The sequence below is a fragment of the Dasypus novemcinctus genome, chromosome 23 (genome assembly GCF_030445035.2).
Source record: "Dasypus novemcinctus isolate mDasNov1 chromosome 23, mDasNov1.1.hap2, whole genome shotgun sequence".
In the NCBI taxonomy this organism is placed as follows: domain Eukaryota; kingdom Metazoa; phylum Chordata; class Mammalia; order Cingulata; family Dasypodidae; genus Dasypus; species Dasypus novemcinctus.
Genome location: NC_080695.1, coordinates 16,695,425 through 16,716,929, shown reverse-complemented (window position 1 = coordinate 16,716,929; position 21,505 = coordinate 16,695,425). Strand labels below are relative to the sequence as shown.

The 21,505-nt window shown below is 48.4% G+C and overlaps 1 protein-coding gene across 7 annotated transcripts in view; it reads right to left on the bottom strand.

Moving 5' to 3' along the window:
• CUX1 (cut like homeobox 1) overlaps positions 1–21,505 on the bottom strand; it is a 336,617-nt gene that overhangs the window by 314,234 nt on the left and 878 nt on the right. For 4 of the 7 annotated variants that reach the window (XM_058285904.2, XM_071211167.1, XM_071211168.1 and 1 more), the window contains exon 1: positions 20,751–21,095. The exons of 2 other annotated variants lie outside the window; for them this stretch is intronic. In XM_058285904.2, the coding sequence (XP_058141887.1) occupies positions 20,751–21,080 (330 nt within the window). In that variant the 5' untranslated portion in view covers positions 21,081–21,095. Of the gene's footprint in view, positions 1–19,627; positions 19,791–20,750; positions 21,096–21,505 lie in introns of those variants that run through there. One more of the 7 variants, XM_071211169.1, reaches the window with a different exon arrangement.

The window sequence follows — 21,505 nt, the reverse complement described above, 5'->3', positions numbered from 1 at the left end:
ATCAGTAAGCTGGAAGACCAAGATACAGCAGCATGGAAGGATTAAGACGGAAAGAATGAGGCTAAAAGTAAGAGGGACGGAGAACAGAAGAAGTATCAATATCAGTGCAGTGGGAGTCCTAGAAAGAAAGAAAAGTACATGGAGGGAGAAAATATTTGAAAAAATAAATGTCTGAGAATTTCCTAGGAAAAAGAAACATATAAGACATCAGAATGAAAGGGTCTATAAAGTGCCAAATAAAATAGGTAAAGACAGGCTCCACTTAGATGCAGTAGGGTGATATTTAAGAACAAAGATAAGGATAAAAATTAACATCAGTTACAAACCAGTGGTCAGCAAAATAAAATGTGCTGGAAACCTCCGATAAGATTAAAAAAGAAATTGGGCTACCTACAAAGAAATAAGAAACAGTCATCAGATTTCTCAACTGCAACACTCTGTATGCAAAAAAGAAAACAGTAGTAATTTCAGTGTTGATGAAAAAGAACTTTGACCTACAATTTTATATCCAGCTAAATTATCATTTAAATGTACAGTGGAATAAGTGTATTCTCAGACATTTAAGATCTCACAAAATTTATCACATTAAGATACTCTTTAAATGCACTCATTAGAAATACTCTAGCCATGAGAAAAGAATCCTCAAAGTCAAAATAACATATGGAAAGGGTAAAGAATGCCTGCGGGAAAGTTTGTTATTGTTTAAATAAATTACAAGGGAAAAAAAAAAAACACCTAAAAGCAGGGGAGTGGATGTAGATCAAGTGGGTGAGTGCCTGCTTCCCACGTACAAGGTTAAGGTCCTGGGTTCAGTCCCTGGTACCTCCTTTAAAAAAATTTTTTTTAAAAAGCAAACACACATTATACAAATAACTATATACAGAGACAACCAAGAACTAAAATTCTAGACCTGTGGTTCTCACACTTTATTGTGTGTCCATATCTCTAGAGCACTTGTTAAAACAGACCGCTGGGCCAACCTCCACACTGCCTGAGCTTGAGGCCCAAGAATGTATATTTACATTTCTAACGAATTCTCAGGTAATGCCGATTGCACAGGAGGACCACAGGTCTAGAAGGTACTACTGTTCTAATTATTGAGTTGGCTTTTTTGAGGGAAAGACAGAGATACTGATAAGCTTTAGAAATTGATAGGAAAAAAAATGAACGCATGAATAAGTCTTAATCATTTCAGGAATAATCCAGAGTCTGAACTCCAGAAGAATAAACTAGGTGGAATAAGTTTAAAATCTAGCAGAGGAAAATTCAACCCTTTGGAAAAAGCATTATAAGAAAGATACAAAAGAAAGTCATGGTAAATAGAAAACACAAAATAAGATAGCAGAATATAATGATTACCACAAATGAACACCAATGAATTCACCGATCAAAGACAACTCTCAGCCTGGGTTCAAAATACAAGATCTGGCATCACATGTCTTTAACATACTCGTTTAAAGCAAACAGATACGGAAAGGTTAGAAATAGTCACTACATTGCGCAAATGGAAGCCAAAAATACCAAAACACTAATTTTAATATCAAAGCAAATAAAACTAAAGGTGAAAACCATCATAAAGAATAAAGGAGTCTATATATAAGCCAGAAAAAGGAACAATAAATCAAGAAGCTATAAAGATTGAAATCATATATGCACCTAACAATATAGCCTTAACATAACGTAACAAATATCAAAACTATAGGAAGAAAATTACCAGAGACATAGAAGAATTAAATAACACAAGTTAAGTTCAAATTAATAGAGAATTTTACACACAAAGAACAAAAAACAAAAAAAAACTTTCTTTTTGCATATATATGGAATAATCACGGAAACCCATCATAAGCAATAAACCCTAAAGAAAGTGCCAATATATTCCAAAGAATAGTATCATATTGACTATGTTCTCAGACCATATGTAATAAAAGCAGAAATCAATAAATTAAGGAGCACTATTAAAGAATGTAAAACACCTAATATATATATATAGTATTTAAAAACCTGTGGGTTAAAGAGGAAATTCTCAGAGAAATTACATACTATAGGTGAATAAAAATGATAGCACTAGATGTCAAAATTTGTGGAACACAGCAAAAGCTATACTTGGAGAAAATTTTGTGGCTTTGTAAACATTTATCAGAAAACAACAAAGAATTCAAATAAAAAAGATAAGTGTTCAAACCAAAGAAGTCAGTAAAAGACAGTAAACTCTAAGAAACAGAATAAAGATGAGAAATCAACCATGTAGACAAAAAACAAAAGTAAACAGAGAATTAACAAAATCAAAAGCGGATACTTTTAAAGATTTATGAGATAGGAAAAAACAAGAATAAAAATAAAGAAGTGTTGGAAACCTATCAAAAATGCAGAATATAAAAAGAAAATGAGAAACAGGAGCTAAAATCAAATTTGCAAAAATAATTAATGAAAATATAATGAGCCTAGAGGAAATGAGTAGAAAATTATAAAATGTCAAAACTGGTACAAGAATAGAACACCGGACTAGATCAATAATGAAGAAAGTAAAATGGTGAACTTCTCCCACCCACCTCACCCCACCAAGTCTCAGGCCCAGAAGTTTCTACATGGGAGCTCTATTAAATTTAAGGTCCAGATAATCCTCATATATTACAAATTACTCATTTAAAACTTAATTCATTTTATGAGGCTAGTACAACCTCAATTTTATCCTGAATAGGATTTTTAAAAAACAGTATAGGCCAATTTAATAATATAGACTTGAAAAGTATAAATGAAATCAACAGTATTTTTAAAATATGGGATGAAGACTTTATCCCAAGAGTACAACGTTGGATTCAGCATCAAAACACCAATCAATGCCATTTACCACATTCATGGATGTGAATCAATATTAAGGAAAAGTATGTGCTAAAAGTCAACGCCTATATATGATCAAAATGCTCAGAAAACTGGGGAAAGGGGGCCGAGGTAGTTGCCTGATTACAGTGTCTACCAAAAATCTCCTTTAGATGCATTCCTTGTAAGATCAGGAAAGAAAAGGAGAGTGACTGCGATCACTACTATGGCTCCAGAACGGAACAGTAACACTCATTTTTTTTGCATAAGATATTACTATCTCCAGAGAATATGTAACAGAATCAAGTTAACTTTTTTTTTTCAATATTTATTTTTATTTATTTCTCTCCCCCTCCTGCCCATTGTCTGCTCTCTGTGTACCCTCATTGTGTGTTCCTCTGCATCCGCTTGCATTGTTGGGAGACACCGGGAACCTGTGTCTCTTTTTTGCTGTGTCATCTTGCTGCATTAGCTCTCTGTGTGTGCGGTGCCACTCCTGGGCAGGCTGCACTTCTTTCACGCAGGGCAGCTCTCCTTACAGGGCGCACTCCTTGCGCTTGGGGCTACTTTACACGGGGCGCCCCTGCGAGGCACAGCACTCCTTGCATGTGACAGCACTGCACATGGGCCAGCTCACCACACGGGTCAGGAGGCCCTGGGTATCGAACCCTGGACCCTCCATACGGTAGATGGACGCTCTATCAGTTGAGCCACATCAGCTTCCCTCATGTTAACTTTTAAGACCTAACAAGAGACTCAAAAACCTTGCCAATTTTACAATCAATGAACAAATTCAACTGCTTTCCTTTATACCAGTAATGATCAATTTGAAATTAAAACAATAATAATACATACCATTCATAATAACTACAAAACCTTTTTTAAGATCAAGGAATTAATCTAATAAAGCATGCATAAGACCTTTATGGAAAAAGAACACCCACACACAGAAACGCTCTTGTTCATGGGCAGTATCACTTGAAGTCAATAATTCTCTCCCAAATTCATCTACACACTTAATGCAAATGCAGTAAAAATTCCAGCAGAAATCAGGGGGATCTTGACAGAAATGTCTATAAAAGAATAATGGAGGGAAGCGGATATGCCTCAACTGACAGAGCATCCGCCTACCACATGGGAGGTCCAGGGTTCAAACCCCAGGCCTCCTGACCTGTGTGGTGAGCTGGCCCACGCGCAGTGCTGCTGCACACGAGGAGTGCCGTGCCACGCAGGGGTGTCCCCCGTGTAGGGGCGGCCCCATGCACAAGGAGTGCGCCCCGTAAGAAGAGCCGCCCCGCGTGAAAGAAATGCAGCCTGCCCAGGAGTGGCGCCACACACACAGAGAGCTGACGCAGCAAGATGACACAACAAAAAAGAGACGCAGAGTCCCAGTGCCACCGGATAATGCAAGCAGACACAGAAGAACACACAGCAAATGGACACAGAGAACAGACAACGGGGGGAAAGGGAGAGAAATAAATAAGAATAAATCTTAAAAAAAAAAAAAAAATAATGGGCCTTGAATAGCTAAGATATTTTGAAAGACAATAGCAAAGAGGACAAATTCACCTAATCAGAAATTAACACACGGTATAAAGCCGTAGTGATTGAAACCGTGTGGTACCAAATAGACAGACACAGAGCAAGATCATGTCCCCGGGAACACCCACAAATGTGTGGGGGCTTGGGTAGGACAGAGACAACTTCCAAAATCATGGGGAGAAGATGGACTATTCAGCAGGGTTGGAAAAACTGACTCACTCGCTAAGTTCTATAACTACCTCACCCTCCACAAACTTCAATCCAAACTAAAATAAAAGACCTAAATGTGAAAAGGCAAATCTATATTATGATACAAAGGCTGTGATCTTGGGTGGGGGGAGATCTTTAAGCAAGTTTGAAATAACACAAAGCGTGAGGGAAAAACTGACAGAGATGGCTTCATCAAAACAAAGTTCTATTTATCGGAGGACACTGTAGACATAAAAAACAAGGGAGCGAGTGGGGGAAGGTAATTCACAAGAGTTAAAACCAACAGAGGATTAACACGTAGAACATACAAGAAGCTCCTGCAAATCAACCGAAAATAAAAGGTAAACCCATTTAAAAGGGGAGGTGGGGAAGGGACAAAATATATAACCAGGCAATTCAGAAAAGGGGAAATTGAAAGGCTAACAAGTACAAAACGAGGTTTATTAACAAGTAGAAATCTTGCTGGTGATCAGAGAAAAATTATACAACACCCAAGTGGCCACTTGAAAACCACGAGAATGGCAAAGAACAGACACGGAATCCAGCGGGACACAGCGATCTCACAAGCACCCTCACCCTGAGGCCCCACCACCCCACTCCCGGGCGTCCGATGGGCGCCATGTGTGCGCGTGTCCTCTGGGGCGTGGGGGCCGTGGAGGGGAGCCATCAGCAGGGAAGGGGCTCATGAGCCAGGGCGGGCTCTGAAGATGGAATCCAGAATCCCGCGCAGCCATTGTGAGTGAGGACGGACAGACCTCAAAAACTGTGTTGAACGGGACAGACAGACAAAGGTTTGGAACACAATACCGTATATGTGAATCGAAAACCACGTGCGCGCACCAAACAGGCCACGTATTTTACAATATGTAAGATATGCCTGCGCATAAAGGCACGTTAAATAAGAAATAGAGCAATTGGCAACATGGTCTTCAACTCTCAGAACTGTAGTGAAGTGGGCTGACAACAGTCAATAGTCCACGGAGAAGGGGCGCAGTCTGTCTGGACTGACCCACCCACCTGCAGACACACACACACAACTGAAGACTTGGTAGGTTGCCCACGGAACTTATGGAACCTGTCAATTCCATTCGCAATTCACACCAGGTTCTAATTATACTTAACTGAATATTAACCATTCTAATTGCTTAATGTTTTACTGACTGGATCTAAAGTACTGGGGGACATCTGGCTTGGCAAATGGAATCCTGGTTGCTGTTAGAAATGAGCGCTCAGAGAACACGCTTTCTTCGCACGCTCCCAGCCCTGCCCCACCCACTACCGGCGCCTCGCAAAAATATGACTTTTAATTCCGCCCCTAGCCAAAGCAGTCAAGGGGAGCTTTGTACCATCCGGATAGTAATTGTACTGGTCTCGGGTCCGAATGCTTTTCCAGCTGCAGTAACAGAAGAGCCGATGAAACACGATGAGGTCGCTTTATTTTCTCACGGAACAGAAGGCGGGGAGCAGGGCGGCTGCAGGGTCCACTCGCGCAGCAGCTCAGAGGCCTCGACGCCCAGGGCCCCTCCGTCTTCCTGCCCCGCTGTCCTCCGGGTTTGCACGTTGTCCTGGGCGCCTCCCTACGGTGCGAAGACGGCGGCCTCTAGTCACACTGCCGCGTCCGCGGGCAGGAACAGGACAGTTTGTCCTGGCCTTCTCCTTCTACCAAAGAAGCCCTTTCCCAGCAGCAGCTCCACCTGGCCCCCCATGGCTCACAAACCAAGGCAAACGCCCACCAGGCCTAAACCAGCCAGGGCCCCGGAAAGGGCATGGCCGGGATTAGCTCAGAGAAGCTTCGCATATTTGGCGGGGCGAGGCCCCTCGCTAGTGACAAGGAAGAAGGCAGGGAAAAGAGAGACACTGTGAGGGCTAACAGTGCCCGCTCTCAGCCCACAGGGCTCCATGAGACCCGTCTGTAAGGAAGCGGCTGTGGCTCGATCAGCCGGGCTCCCTCTACCACACGGGAGGCCCTGGGTTCGCCGTGCCCACGGAGAGCTGGCGCAGCAAGGTGACGCAACAAAGGGAGACAAGCAGACACAGAAGAACACACAGCGAAGGGACACAGAGAGCAGAAAGTGAGCAAGCCGCAAGGGGGGGGAATAAATTTAAAAATAAATAAAATTTTAAAAAAAAGAAATCCATTTGTACATGTCGTTAGAACTGCAGTTCCAAAGGGCTGCAACCACTCCACACAGGAGCCTGAGGAGGAGCCAGAGAAGACCAGATGTAGAAGAGAATAAAGTGGAATAAGACTGAGGCGTTTTGAGCATCCTGGAGAACAAAGAATAGCTACACGTGAGGGCTCAAAGAGTAAGAGACAAAAAGTTCAACACGGAGTCACTATAATCCCGTCATCCCACTCCTAGGAATTTACCCAAGAGAATCGCCAGCGCACATTCAAACAAAAGCTTATACACGGGTGTTCCTAGCAACATTATTCATAATAGCCAAAAAGAAAAACCACCCAAGTGCCAAATGTCTGCTAACCGGTAAGATGAACAAAAGATGAACAAAAGTCCGTGCAGTGGACTATTACTCAGTCAAAAAAAGGAATGAAGCACAGATAAGGCTACGGCATGGAGGAACCTGGAACATAGTATGTTAAGGGAAAGAGGCCAGACACAAAGGCCACACGTGGTCAGAGCCCATTCGTCTAAAATGCCCACCGAGAAGAGGGGAGGGAGGTGACCAGCGGCCCAGGGCTGGGGGAGGGGGGAAAAGGCTGCTAATGGGACTGGGCTTATTTGGGGGGGGAGGCTGGAAATGTTCTGGAATCAGACAGTGGTGACAGCTGCACAACGCTGGGAATGTACTAAAAGCCACTGAATTGTACAGTTTCAAAAGATTAAAATGGTGAGTCATGAATTTTATCTCGGCTTAAAAAAAGGAGCCGAAGTACTGAGGCTCTGTGTCAAAGGAGCCACTCACCTCACCAACATACCAGAAGGTTCAGAACAGAAAAACAAATTTTTTTTCCCAAGAGTACTCTGTACCACCTTGGTCAAAAACGAAAAAGATGAAAACTTTTACGAACGAGTTGTGCCACCCAAATTTTTCAAGTCCTGCTCTCCCTTTAAAAATAGAAACATCTGTAAAACCTTCAGGCAGCCTAATGGGCCGACCCCACGTATCTGCCACAGCTAGAGCTTCTGAAATGAGGGGCACCTTCGCTGTGCACCGTCATGCACATTGAGTGGGGAAAGCACTAGAAAACGCAGCAGATGGCATCAAGGATACTTCTTTCGTCTGAGCCGTTAACGAATCAGCTTTTAAAAAGATGCCCTAGGGAAGCGGACTTGGCCCAGTGGTTAGGTCGTCCGCCTACCACATGGGAGGTCCACGGTTCAAACCCCGGGCCTCCTTGACCCATGTGGAGCTGGCCCATGCGCAGTGCTGATGCACGCAAGGAGTGACCTGCCACGCAGGGGTGTCCCCCATTTAAGGGAGCTCCACGCGCAAGGAGTGCGCCCCGTAAGGAGAGCCGCCCAGCGCGAAAGAAATTGCAGCCTGCCCAAGAATGGCGCCACACGCATGGAGAGCTGACACAAGATGACGCAACCAAAAGAAACACAGATTCCCGTGCCGCTGACAACAACAGAAGCGTACGAAGAAGAAAACGCAGCAAAACAGACACAGAGAACAGACAATGGGGGGTTGGGGGGGTTGGGAAATAGATAGATAAATAAATAAACAAACATGCCCTAGGCCTTTCAAATAAGTAACAAACAGGCATCTCTCAAAAACAGGAGCACTGGACAGCAGACCACACCCTGGCGTCACCATGTAAGGTCCATTTCAAGGACCTGCCCTGTGAAAGCAGCCTGATAGCCGGCATGTCATATCGGCTGTGTGAGGACAGGGCCAAAAGGACCAGCAGGAATCCCGACCCCCTGGGCATCTCCTACTAGCACTGTGCACCCCGTTCTTAACGCAGGCGGCCTCCAGGGAGACAAGGACCTGCAAGGACCTGCTAAGCTGCAGCACAGCCATAACAGTCAATAGAGGGGAGCAAGGGGAGCTCAGTGGTTGAGCGCCTGCTTCCCATGTACGAGGTCCTGGGTTCAAGCCCCGGTACCTCCTTTAAAATAAAAGAAGAAAAACAGTCACGTGAGAGGTGGCGGCAACTTAGCAAGACTCTGCTCTTCCCACACAAAATGAAACAGCAAGAGGGGAGCAGATGTGGCTCAAGCGGTTGAGCACCTACTTCCCACACGGAAGGTGCCGGGTTTGATTCCCGGTGCCTCCTGAAAACAAAAACAAAACAACAAAACAAACAAAAAAACCAACTGAGGGGAGCCAATGTGGCTCAGTGGTTGAGCGCTGGTTTCCTACATAGGAGGTCCTAGGTTCAATACCAGTCCGGGTACCTTGGGAAAAAAAAAACAAAAAAACAGCAAGAGGGATGTAGATTTTCTGGGAAGAACAGAACTGCAGAGCTCCACTCTGGGGGCTGAAGGCTCGGTTTACAGGCCCCAGAAACCCGGCATGTTCTCCTGGAGATAACACCACACAGCTGTGCTTTTTCACCTCTCATCCCGCCAGGTGGTTCGCACAAACGTTTCCCTTTCTCCAGAAGCATCGTTCCCATTCTTGAACCCTTGGTTTCCCTTGGGTGCACCCTTCCTTCTAGTTCCCAGGAAAAACAGGAGAATCACGTAATAACAGCCTCAGTTTCCCTCTAGTCACCCCCAAACTTACCCTCCTAGCAGGAGTGCTTCTCCTCCCCCTACCACCTCGTTCATGCCTCCCGGACCCGAAACAGCCGTCACCCGCACCTTCCCAACCTGCGCCGCGGGTCCACGGGCAGAAGGGCCCCACCGCCCAGGCAACCCGCGCCCGTCCCTTCCTGGGGAGCTGCTCCCGGTGACGGGGGACACAGAAGGCACTCGGCGCAGGCCAAAGGCAGCCAGCCTGCCCTCGACGTGCCCTCGCCCAGACTCTGAACAGAGCCAGGCTTTCCTAGGTACCTGGCCCACGCGAGCCGCTCCACCAGGCTGTAAGTGACTCGCCACCAGGTATCACGCTATAATTAGTCATTGTAATTGAAGCCGAACGTAATTAATTACATAATTTTTAAGTGTTCAAGTGTAATTCCATTAAAATTACATCATGAAACTGGGGAATTACAAAGGATTACCGGCAAAAAAGGCAAACAGGAATGAATAAAAAAACTCGCGGCTCACTCCACACTAGTGAGTCACGGGATGGCACAGTGCCGGGCGCAGGCTGACATCCCACCTGCTTTGAATAGGCCTGCGGGACCCTTGCGGATGGACCCCTTTCTGGAAGCATGCCCCCCCCCCAGGAACCCCGGCGGCCATCTAATCGTGTCTCCCAGCACCCCGGAAAGGCCAGCCCAAGACACCTCCCTCCCACAGCTGCACCCCGAGCCCTGCCCCTGCCTGCCTGGGGTTCCCAGCACCTGCTCCCATCAGCCCCGCTGCATCTCTCACCCAGATCACCGCGGCAACACCCTCCTGGCTCAATTCGTCATCACTGGTTCCTCGCTCTGGCCCACCTTTCAGGTGGGGCTTCCAGAAGGATCCTCCGGAAACACCGAGCCTAGCGCAGACTGTCCCTCATCAGTTTCGAACTCCGCGAGCGCTCAGGGCCCGCAAGACACAGGAGCGGCCCACGGGGGCCGCACACAAAGGTCCTGCTCTGTCTTTCCCCACTGCACTGGACCCCTGAACTGTGTAATTTACATTTCCTTATGTGCACCTGCCCCGCTCGACTGTAAGTGCCTTGAGGGCAGGGATTTTCCGCTGCTCTGGTCAGCAGAACATGGTGCTACCACCAAGGAGATGCACAAGAGATCCTGAATAATTGACTAAACAGGTGGAGGAAGCCAGGCCCCTTTCCAGATCCGTGCTCTGCGCTTCCCACACGCCCTTTGCCACCTGGGAGCCTGTGTGCGCTGTTCCCTGACCAGCAGGCCGACACCCACTCCTCGAGGTTCCCAGGGCTTGAACAAGGGGCTGGTGCCACAAGGCTGTGCTCAATGAATAAATGACTGAGCGGCCCAAAGAGTCAATGCAAAGCCGTGAGTCGCTCCAAAAACCAACAACACTGCAACCACCCTCCCTCACGCTGCTGCAGGTATTTCAAAGATGAGGGCACATTTTTGCCTCTTTTCTTTTTAAATTTCACAATTCCGCAACCAGATGAGCTGCATCGTCCAAAAAAATCAGGTATGTGAATCCAGAGTAGCCTAAAGGGGGAAGCAGATTTGGCTCAATGGATGGAGCATCCACCTACCACATGGGAGGTCCAGAGTTCAAACCCAGGGCCTCCTTGACCCGTGTGGAGCTGGCCCACGTGCAGTGCTGATGCACGCAAGCAGTGCTGTGCCCCGCAGGGGTGTCCCCCGCATAGGGGAGCCCCATGCTCAAGGAGTGCGCCCTGTAAGGAGAGTCGCCCAGCGTGAAAAAAGTGCAGCCCGCCTGGGAGTGGCGCCGCACACACGGAGAGCTGATGAAGCAAGATGATGCATCAGAAAGAGACAGATTCCTGGTGCCACTGACAAGAATACAAGCAGACACAGAAGAACACACAGCGAATGGACAGAGAGAGCAGACAACTGGGGGTGAGCGGGGTGGGGAAGGGGAGAGAAATAAATTTAAATAAATACATACATACATACATACATACATACAGAGTAGCCTAAAGGCTCGATCCTTTCGGTGATCATTCCTTGAGAAGAGTAAGCTCAGGTCCAGGGCCCCCTGGCTGGGCAAGCCTCTCCCAGCCTGTCTCTTACTGACCGAGCCCCCAGGCCTGGTCCACCTGGCCTGCCGATTCAGGTGACCTGCGCGGCCTGGAGCCAATACCCTCGGTGACTCATCGGCTAGCCGTTCAGGGAGCATCGAGAGGGCGGCTCTAGTTGGCCACCCAGCCTCAGTGCAAACATGAGCCCCGAAGAGCAGGCCGCTCCCCGGCACCGAGGACAGGCTGCGCCGGGCACCGAGGACAGGCTGCGCCGGGCCCCACACCGCAGGGGGCGCTGCCCGACGCCCTCCTCCCCGCCCATGCTCACACCAGCACTGCGGCTGGGGGCTCCTTCTCCAGCGTCCACCTGCCCACCCCCGGGAGGCCCAGGGCCCAATATCAGGCCTCTCTCATGCCTGATACTTCCTCCAACTGCTTCCAACAAATCTGCTTTACGCACACATGGGGCATCTGAGGAGAGCAGGTGGCCCAACAGGGGGGCTACGTCCAGCCAGATGCCATAACCGCACCCCAACTAGCGGCCGGAAGAGGAGCCGCGTGCTTCTGTCTTCTCTCTGGACTTTATCGCTACACGCCGACTCCAAGTCTCAGGCCAGGGAGGCACTAGGAAGCTACGAAGCTTCTCGGGTCCAGCAGGGTTTCAACCAGCAGGGCTTATCCCATCAGCCAACCCACGGCGCCAATCCATCTACATGGCAGGGACAGCACGTCTCCTAGGATGTTTACGCCGGGAAGAGGAAGAAAATCAAGAGCCTCAACCAGCGTCTGCCTGATGGGAGCTGTAAGAGTTAAAAAAAAAAAAAAGGCTCCTGTCTAGACACGGGTGGACACAACAGTGGTTGGGACACACGGACTCCAACACCACGAGCGACACTTTCCCTCTCCCCACACCCTGCCCTGCAACATCCCAGCCGTCATAGCTGGGAAGTTTAATTCTTCCCTCTCCAGCTCAAATGATGCTCAGCTCTCAAGCACCAACCAACCAAGGTCAAGCACAGTCCTCCCTGTGCTTCAAACCCCAGGTTTTGACCAACACCTTCCAAATTCAAGGCCAACCTCTCCAATGCACTCAAGCCCTCCTTTTTCTCTCCCTGGAATGTCCACTGGTCCCCCAAGTCCAACACATCCCCAAAGGGGGACACCCTCTTCCTCGCCCTTCCCCATCCCTGTCGTTGACAGGTCCCGTCCACCTTCGGCCACTCTGAGCACCCCCTCGGTGACGTCCCCGCAGTCCTCACTTCTGCCACTCCTCGCACGCGCTTACGCAGCCAGGCGGTGGCATGACCTCCATCAAAGGTCGTTGGCACTTTCTCCAACTAAAGGAAAAGCAGAGAAAGCACACGGGCCAGGAGAGCCGGCTGTCACCGGGGCCTGCCCACCGCAGGGTCCCAGCCCAGATGCCACCAGACTTCTCAGGACAGGTTTTGGGCGGGGGAGACGAGCACATGTAAGATATTTCCTCAATACTGATGCCCAAACCTCCATGTTTCTTGTTCCCTGCCTTCTCTCATACTGGCTTGGTTCTGATAATCACAATACACGCTTTCCCCGCTCCCAGGGGGGTGTCCTCCCATTCAGGCCATAAGCCAAGTCAGGGAATAAAACTTCTGTCCAAGAATTGTTCTGCCCAATTCTATTTTTAAAAACATAAATTCTTCATCTCTGATGTGCCACAGATACAATTGTGTATAGTTTAACCAACGTATATGTCACTTGGCAAAGGAAGAATTTAATAAATGGGAATAAAAAAAAAGAAACGTTATCAACAAAAGTCTATAAATGTTCCACCAGTGTACCTATCAGCCGTTTTCAAAACACAGCTATTTTAGGATCACCAAGGTACCTTTCGCAACGTGAAAAAAGAACTGAGTCCCCGGTTTGAAGTTAACTAGCTGAATGAATCTGAAATCATAGCACGGCAGGCTGCCCCGGAGCACAGAGCGCTAGGTCAACAGTCTCTTGGGCCCAGTGTGGCGGCGGGTGCGCCAGCAGTGCCAGGCGTGGACACCCTGCCTGCCAGGCCAGGGCAAAAGGCAGGGTCACAAAGCGCCAGGTGGAGAGCAGGGGCCTGCACAGTCAGGCCAGTCGGATGCTGCAGGGACCGAGACACTGAGAAGGGACCTGGAGCTCAGAAGCGGCACAGTGACCCCCCAGTCGCCCCCCAATTGTTCTGCTGGAAAGCCCTTTCTCCCTTCTTCCCCAAGCACACAAAACTCAGCTCAACTTTACCTCCCCTCCAGGGAGCTTTCTCTGTCCCGTCCTGGCCACCAGCTGCCCTCCAACCCCGTGGGCACACACCTCCCAAAGGGCTACCCCAGAAGGGTGTGCGCTCCTCCAGCACCTGGCACTCGGGGGCTCCCGCAGCGGGTGCTACAGGAAGGGCAGAAGGAGCGCAGGAGAAAGATGTGAGCCTCGGACGTGCAGAAGGGAGCACGGCGGAGTCTCCCCAAATTAGCAGGAGCCTGGGGTCCTTCCTGCTGGAGCAAAAGGTTTGGGGAAGGGAGAGAGAGCCATCAGGACTGTGTGCCCGCCTAATAACGTGAGCTCTGCCCTGCGCCAAAGCCAGCCACTGTGGCTGCTCACGGAGGAGAACATGGTGAAACCATGGTTTGGGAAGGTGAACCCAGCAGCCGCATCTGTAACAGATGGTGACCTGTTTCTACCGGACAGTTTTGAAACAAGCGAATACTATACACTTGTTCTTGACAATTGCAAAAAGCAGCAGCCCCCAAAACTAACTACAAACACGCAGAAAAAAATTTCATTCAAGTATCAACGCGTGTTAAAATGACAGCGTAATTACATACCACCACAGAGCCACGTAAAACAATCGCAAACCACTTCTTACTCCCCTGACAATGACATTCAACCATAACTGGTGTTATCTTTCCTCTCCCTATCCCACGGCAACGCTGACAAGCTGTGGGGCCAAGCCGGGGTTCGGGTGGGGGAGAGGAGCGGCGAGGGCGCACCCCCCCGGGGCAGCGCACTCCTCCCCCCCGGGACAGCGGGCGCCACAGGGCGACCTGCCCATTTCCGCAGCACTGTCCTGCGGGGCCCACGGAGGACCAAGTCACTGGGAAGGGGTGTCCTGCAGCAGCCAGGGCTTCCTGTCTGGCTCCCTGGTCCCACACATGCCCACGGAGCAGAAACATGACTCCAAACTTGAACTTGCCTCCTACTTGGCTGAATGATGTTCCAGCACGCATTATTGAGTAAGTGTGGAGCTGGGGTACAGCTGAAATAAAGCAATTCCAGTAGATTAATATATCTAGCTTATTTACATAAACGCTTGTGGGTCCACAGTTTTCTGTTTCCAAACTGTTCAACTTATAACATTTCTGCTTCACGACTAGACAGGGAAGATGGAATTTAAGCTTCAGGTCTACTCATAATTTCAGTTGTCACTTTTGTATGTGGGTGACTAAAACCCTTTTTCTTCTAAAGGGTTTGGGTTCTATGGGCAGTTGCTATCTACACTCTCGGTTACAGCAGAGAAGAACAATGTGAAACAAATAATTCACTGTACACAGAACTGGATGGGTTCAAGTTCTGGGTCAACTACCATGGTGAAAAATAGAAAATAAAGAATGTATTTCACCATTATCTGCCACACCTTTCAGAATGACACAAAAATGGTGATAGGAACAACAGAATGTTCCTATTTTCAGGGAGAGGGGAAAAAAATCTTTTCTAAGCCTAATCATAAAAATTAAATGCACAACTCCCTCTAGCAAGTCTTATTTTTGATTTTCATTTACATAGTATCTTTCTTCCAAGAATCTCAAAATAATGGAGCTCCATAAATACTTATTTTAAAAAACAAAAAAAACAAAAAATAAAAAAATAAAAAAAATACAGTTGTCGCAACAGGTTTGGAAGGGCAGGAGCACAAGAGAAAAGGCCAAGAAGTGGCAGGCAGGGGTGACGGCACGTGCTTAGGTTCAACCTGGCCCAGGATGAGACAGGTCCAAGGAGGCCCGGCTGGTGTTTGCAGCTTCAGGCTCTTTAAGGTAAGGACTCATCACTGGTGTCTCTTACTATCTTTTATCAAATTATTTTTATCTAAATAAACATTTCTCCCCTAAAAAGAGGGGGAAAGATGGCAATTAAAAAAAATCTCACAGGGCCAAAAAAACAAACAAAGGTGTCTAACATAAACTCATATTTTTGTTTGGTCTTAGAAATGAAGAACTATGTTAGAAAATAAATATTGACAATTTAGTAGGGGGAGAGACCCAATCTAAGAAAGATTACTCTGCTTTTAGGGGGGGAAACTTGGAAGAAACTTTTGCCTTTTTTTATTTTCATCAAGCTGGATGGACAGGATCTGAACATCTTACATTTAGCAAAAGGCTGTCAACACCCAAGAAAATTTTCAATGACAGTAAGAGTGACATTCTATTTCTCGCAATTCCACAATGTTCACTTAAAGAGCTAATTTGTCAATTTGTTTTTCCCTTAACCAAACTCAGAACACCTCACAACCAAATATAACTTTAAAAAAATGTTCACTGCATTTACTTTTTGAATAAACACAGCGAACAGAAAAAAAGTCTTTAGGAAAACAAGCCCCATGCCCTATACTTAGGGTAATAAGGAGGACAAGCTACTCCCCTGGAGTTTCAGAGTAAACTCTGGTTAATTTCCTCCTACCTGAACTTCATAAATCACAAACGATCAGAAGCCTCCAGGATTTCATTTGTCAACTGATCAAGCCACTCCCCGTGCTGTGTCTTCGGTTTTATAAAGACATGGATTGTTTGGTTGAGCTCCCCGATTCATCTTCACAAATGCTTACTTAAAAGAAGCAAAATCTAGTCGGTTTCATTCAACGCCAGTCTCCCACCCCGCTATGTTTTTTTTCAGTTGCTCTGCAGCGTTAGGTAAGTCCCTGGGAGCAATATTCCCAGCCCTTCCAGTCAATGTCTGATTGTGGGTCTTATGAACAAATGTACCCATCCCGCAGCCCCTAGCCCTGGATGTAATTAACAAAAAATCCAGCCGACTGCCCTGGGCCTCCTGTGGGAAGACGGCTTGGCCCTCAGATTACAATTAAGAAATGAACACGCATTTATTCTGTGCCTAACGCCATTGCATGAGAATTTAATTACAACAAGAATTAGAATTATTTTTTACTGGAGAGCTGTTTGCTTTTTAAAGGAAAGGCTGTTGGTGCGTTTTTGCAACAAATTAGAGGTCTTTCAAATAGGGCCGTTCGTCCTCGTTATAGATCCTACCCGTGTCCTATTTTATGACTAGGGTAGCACAAGCACTTGAAAGCAGCCTTAAATCGGTAACCCAGGTGCATTAGCTCTGGTGCTTCAAAGCTGCTTCAGGCATGGAGCGAAGGGAGGCTGGCTTCCAGCAGGAACACCTCCTTTCCAGCCCAAAGCTGTTCCCTCTACCAACGTCCTCAGAATAAAGCTGAAAAGAAGGACTGATCACAGCTCAGCAAACCCAAAACTGCAAGGGACCAGCAGCTCAGTACAAATCTTCACTGTCTTCTTCTTAAGAGAAATCCAACACACTCAGTCGGCCCACAGCACAAGTCAAAACTGGTTCTCAAACAGAAAACAAAACCAGGTCTTGGGGCAGATGTGTGTGGCTCATGCAGTTGAGCGCCTGCTTCCCACAGGGGAGGTCCCGGGTTCGATCCCTGGTACCTACTAAAAACAAAACAAACAACAATGACAACAACAACAAAAAAAACCATTAGGGAAGCCGATGTGGATCAGTGGCTGAGCACCAGCTTCCCACATACAAGGTCCTGGATTCCTAAGTACCTTATAAGAAAAAAAAAAAAAAAAAGGCCTTGAACAGATACTGAAAACTGAAATGGGAAAAATGATTTAGACAATTCGGAAGGCCCCACCATTAATATTTTATTGAAATATTCCCTAAATAAGTTAATATTTTTGCTTATTATTTAAGCTTATAGCTCTAAAGATAGAAATTTTAGAGGAAGAAACCTGTCTCTGAATTCTAAATCATCAAGCTACAACAAAATATATCAAAATGCTCAGGTTAATAAATGTTTATTAAACCAAAAATCACAAATGAATTCACTTCTTTCCTATAAAAGTTAAAATATTAAGTCGTTTGTCTGGTTGCCATCAGAGCTTCTTTTTCACTCCTCGATACCTGTACACACAGTTCTGCAGGCTATCTGCCTGACATGGCACGACTGGAACATTTAGGTAACTGAGGGGCTGCAGGGCCCCTCCTCAAATAGCTACTGACAAAATGAATGCCCATAAGTGAAATGTGCCCCTATGCTTTGCTATAATAAGACTCAAATACAGGATTCCAAGAATTCCACCTGTTTCCAATTAGATACCAGAATTGCTTGAGTGTTTAAACTACATTCACTTGCTACTTACACAAAACAATTCTTCCGGGCTTTTTGAACATTTAAGATACGTTAAAATAAGATTAAGGGTCTGGTTTAAACAATCAGGGGCAGGGAAATTTCAGTCAAAATCAAAACTATCTCTCTGCAGCCATAATGCATAGCTTCAGACAAAACAATAGGAAATGGCAGACAAATTTCTATCTTGACCGTTACTTACAAAGATCAGACTTTCCACAGGGGAAACAATTATTTTTAAAAGGTTACTTATTAAATAATCTTAAACAGGCTTTTAAATCATTTCTAAAATAACTTATCCTGTATTATCAAAATAACATTTACAGTAACTTCTCTGTATCACTGTGTTACAGTCCATTGGATACACCTGTCTTTTTGTAATATGTGAAACTTATATGACGTCAAACCTGTGAACTACATAAAAGGGAAGCACTGGTAGGAATTTAGCCCCGCTCTGGAGGATTTTTTTCAAATGATGAATTTCTCTTTTTTTTTTTTTTTTGCATTTACAAATTTTCCCCTACCAAGTTGTCCTGCCTTCATTTCACCACAGATGTTCTTTGGGCTTCCTAAATGAGCTGAAAGGAATGTTGATATATTCCATTTCTAGCCTCCTTTTCTCTACGACATTGAACGTGAACACAGCCTCGGGAGCACCTGACACTGGTACCTGCTGCAGGTAGATCCAGAGGGGATCCCAGGAGCGTAAACCAGGGGTTCTGCACAGCGTCCCCATCAACTACGGTGGGCGTGTTTTCACTGCGCAGCAGAAGGGCAGAGAACTTTCTAAACAGCCACGAAAGCGCCTAGGCTCAATTGACTCACCAGACTGCATTTTTAAGATTCAGTAGACGAGGAGAGAATAATTCCTGGCGGGGCTGGCAGCTGGGGCCTTCCCTTCCCAGCTCGGTCGTGGCACTAACTACTGACCTGAGGCACTAAGGGAGCGCACCGCAGGGGCCCCGGCGGCACCGGGAGTTGGGGCACCCCTTCACTGGCCCGCACCTAAAAAGCCAACCAGCCAGCCCCCCACACAGTCTCACCCAGGAACACAAACTTCAGTCGACCGATAACGACCCCTCCCCACATCCAATCGCAATTTTTAAAGAGCCAAGAAAACAAAAACAGCAGCAGTGTAGAAACCATCCATTTGCTTCCTCATTACTACATCAAAGATACTAGATAGGATGCCTATTTTAATTAACATAAATTCTCCGAGGAACAGTCCTGGAGCCGGCCTGTAACTCCGCTGGGGGGGGGGGGGGGGAAGACAAAATAAAAGCAACCAGAAAGCAGGCTCTCAGCAAACCTGAAATTGCTCTCTCCTTTTGTAAAAGAGGAAAACTTCTCAAGTTCAGCTTTGCGGAGACTCCCAAAGAGCTTGAAGGGAGAACCCTGGTCACCATGCAGGAACAAGAACACCCCCCAAATTCAAAGGCACTCTCACCTAGAGCGACACGAGCATGTTTCGGAGAGTGGCCTCTTGTTGGATGTGTATTTAAAAAGTAAATTTATATAATGGTGTTTTTCTTATTAAAAAAAAAAAAGCCTGGTTTTTACAAGTCTGGGATAGGATAAAAACTTGTCCAACTAGTCAGCCAAAGCCCTGAAACTTCCACACCTCAAGGCTTGGGGACTAAAAAAGGCAACGAAATGGAGCTCAGCCTTCAGAAATCCTTCCTGGGCGCCCACCCGGCGGCCCCGGGCGGCCTTCAGGGCCGCAGGAGCCCACCGCCAAGCGCGCGGCCCACTCACGGGGCCACGGGGGTGCAGGGCCGGCCCCCTTGGCCCGACGGCGGGTTCCAGCTGAGACCCAGCCCCTTTTCCCTCTGGTGGCAACTGCCACCACCCACACACGGCTCCGGAGGCAACCCGATCCGGGCACCGGGGGCTCTGGAAAGAGGAGAAGGGTCTGAAACTAACGAACTCCCTCCCAAACTGTAGCCTCGCTGGCTCACTTACCATCTGTGGGGACAGAGAGGACACTAAACCAGACAGCGCCTCAAGGGTCGCCGCAGGGCCCAGGGAAAGAAGCCGTCGAGGCTTCTACTTGAACTCCGGCAGGCCGCTGTTCAACTGAAGTTCTCACACGCGGGAGGGAGCAGCAAGGAAACCGTGGAAAGCCAAATCATTATCTACCACCAAAAGGCAGTGGGCATTCAACAAGAAGGATGCCGGGATAAAGGACTGCTTTCCCCCACGAGCAGCATCTTAAAGTTCACTGCAGTAAACCAAGAGGGAAACCTTCACTCTGACACTAGAGTCACCCAGTTAAACGTCCCCTGACAAGGAGCTAATCACCAGGGGAGTGGGGGGCGGGTGAGTGGGGGGGTGAGTGGGGAAGGGCTGCGAGCTCCACAGTTCATAAAACCTAAAACCGTCTAGACACCAAAGCCACCTCCCAGGCATCTCACTGACATTAAGGATGTCACATGAAGAAAAGAAAATAATAATAAGGCTTGCCTCTTAAAACTCCACAACGGGTTTTACAGTAAGCACAGGAATTAAATTATGGTAAAAGGGAGCTATTTTTACTAAAACACGGTAGACCAATTTATCAAAAATGCCATTCGGCTGTGTTCATTACATTCAGGAATCTAATTTACACAATGGACACTTTGGAGTAATCTATTTTAGCCAATAAATACTCAAAAGTCCTTTAAGTTTTAATCTTATCGGAAATACATATTTCACATAGTCTTCCTCCTAGTTAAGAGAGAAATTTGAGGAAATTTCATCAGGGCTATGAGTCTGCTTTATCGTTCTTACAAAGGCAAGAGCAGAAAATAAGCATACACAATTAAAGTTGTCAGACTCCATTTATATATGTTTTAATCCAATCCGCTTCGTCTCCTACAAGCCGGCATCTGGAGTTCATCTGCTTTGCTCCTACAGGAATTGTAGGTCACTGTCACCAGTCTTCCGGGCCAGGAAAGTTCAGCCAAGTCTACCTCCACGCACACCTTGGACTTGGCAGCAGGGGAGCCCCCTAGGCCGTCCTTGGGCTCTGCTACGCCGCAGGCCCCCCCTCTTCCCCCCTCCCCACACCACCTTTCATGGAGCTTGTGGCCCCCACGCCGCTCACCTTCAACTTGGCCCGGACTCTGCACAACATCCACCTGGCAGAGTCCCGGGGCTGTCCAGGAGCCGCGAGCGCCGAAGTGGCACGGGCGGGGCGGCCCCCGAGGGTGCGCCGCTCCTCCCGGTGGGGGGCGGCCGCCAGGAGGGCGCCCCCGGGGCGCAGCGGTCCCTCCGGCCCCGCGTGCGGCGCCCCGGCAGGATCCCACCGCGGCGCCCCGGACAGCCTGCGCGGACCACGGCCTGGCCCGCCGCAGGCGAGCTGGGCCCCCGGGGCTTTGCTTTCGAACACCCGGCCCGGGGAGGCGCTCGGGCACGCACCCGCCGCGCGCCCCATTCGGCCCGCGGGCCCCCCTGGGGGCGCCAGAGTGGAGCGGGCGGCGGCGGGCCCCCGAACCCCTGGGGGCCCCGGGAGCCCCCGAGCGCGGGGCCGGGGCCGCCCGCACCGGCGGCGAGGAGGAAGTGCCCCCCGCCCGAGCCGGCGGCGCAGCGCGGGGAAAGTTGCAGCCCGCCACCCGCACCGCGCGCGCGGCGCCCCCGCCGCCCCTCGCAAGTTTCCCCGCAGCGCCCCTGCCCGGGTCCCCGGCCGCGCCGCTCTCGCAGGCACACAAAAGAGCGGGGAGGCTGCGGGGGTGGCCGGGGGCCCCCGGGGCGCTCCCCGGGACGTAAACAAACCCGGGTCCGCGGCGGGAGCCGAGCGCCGGGCGCCCGAGGCCCGGGCCCGCTGACAGCCCCGCGCGCCCGCGGCGGGACCCCCGCCCG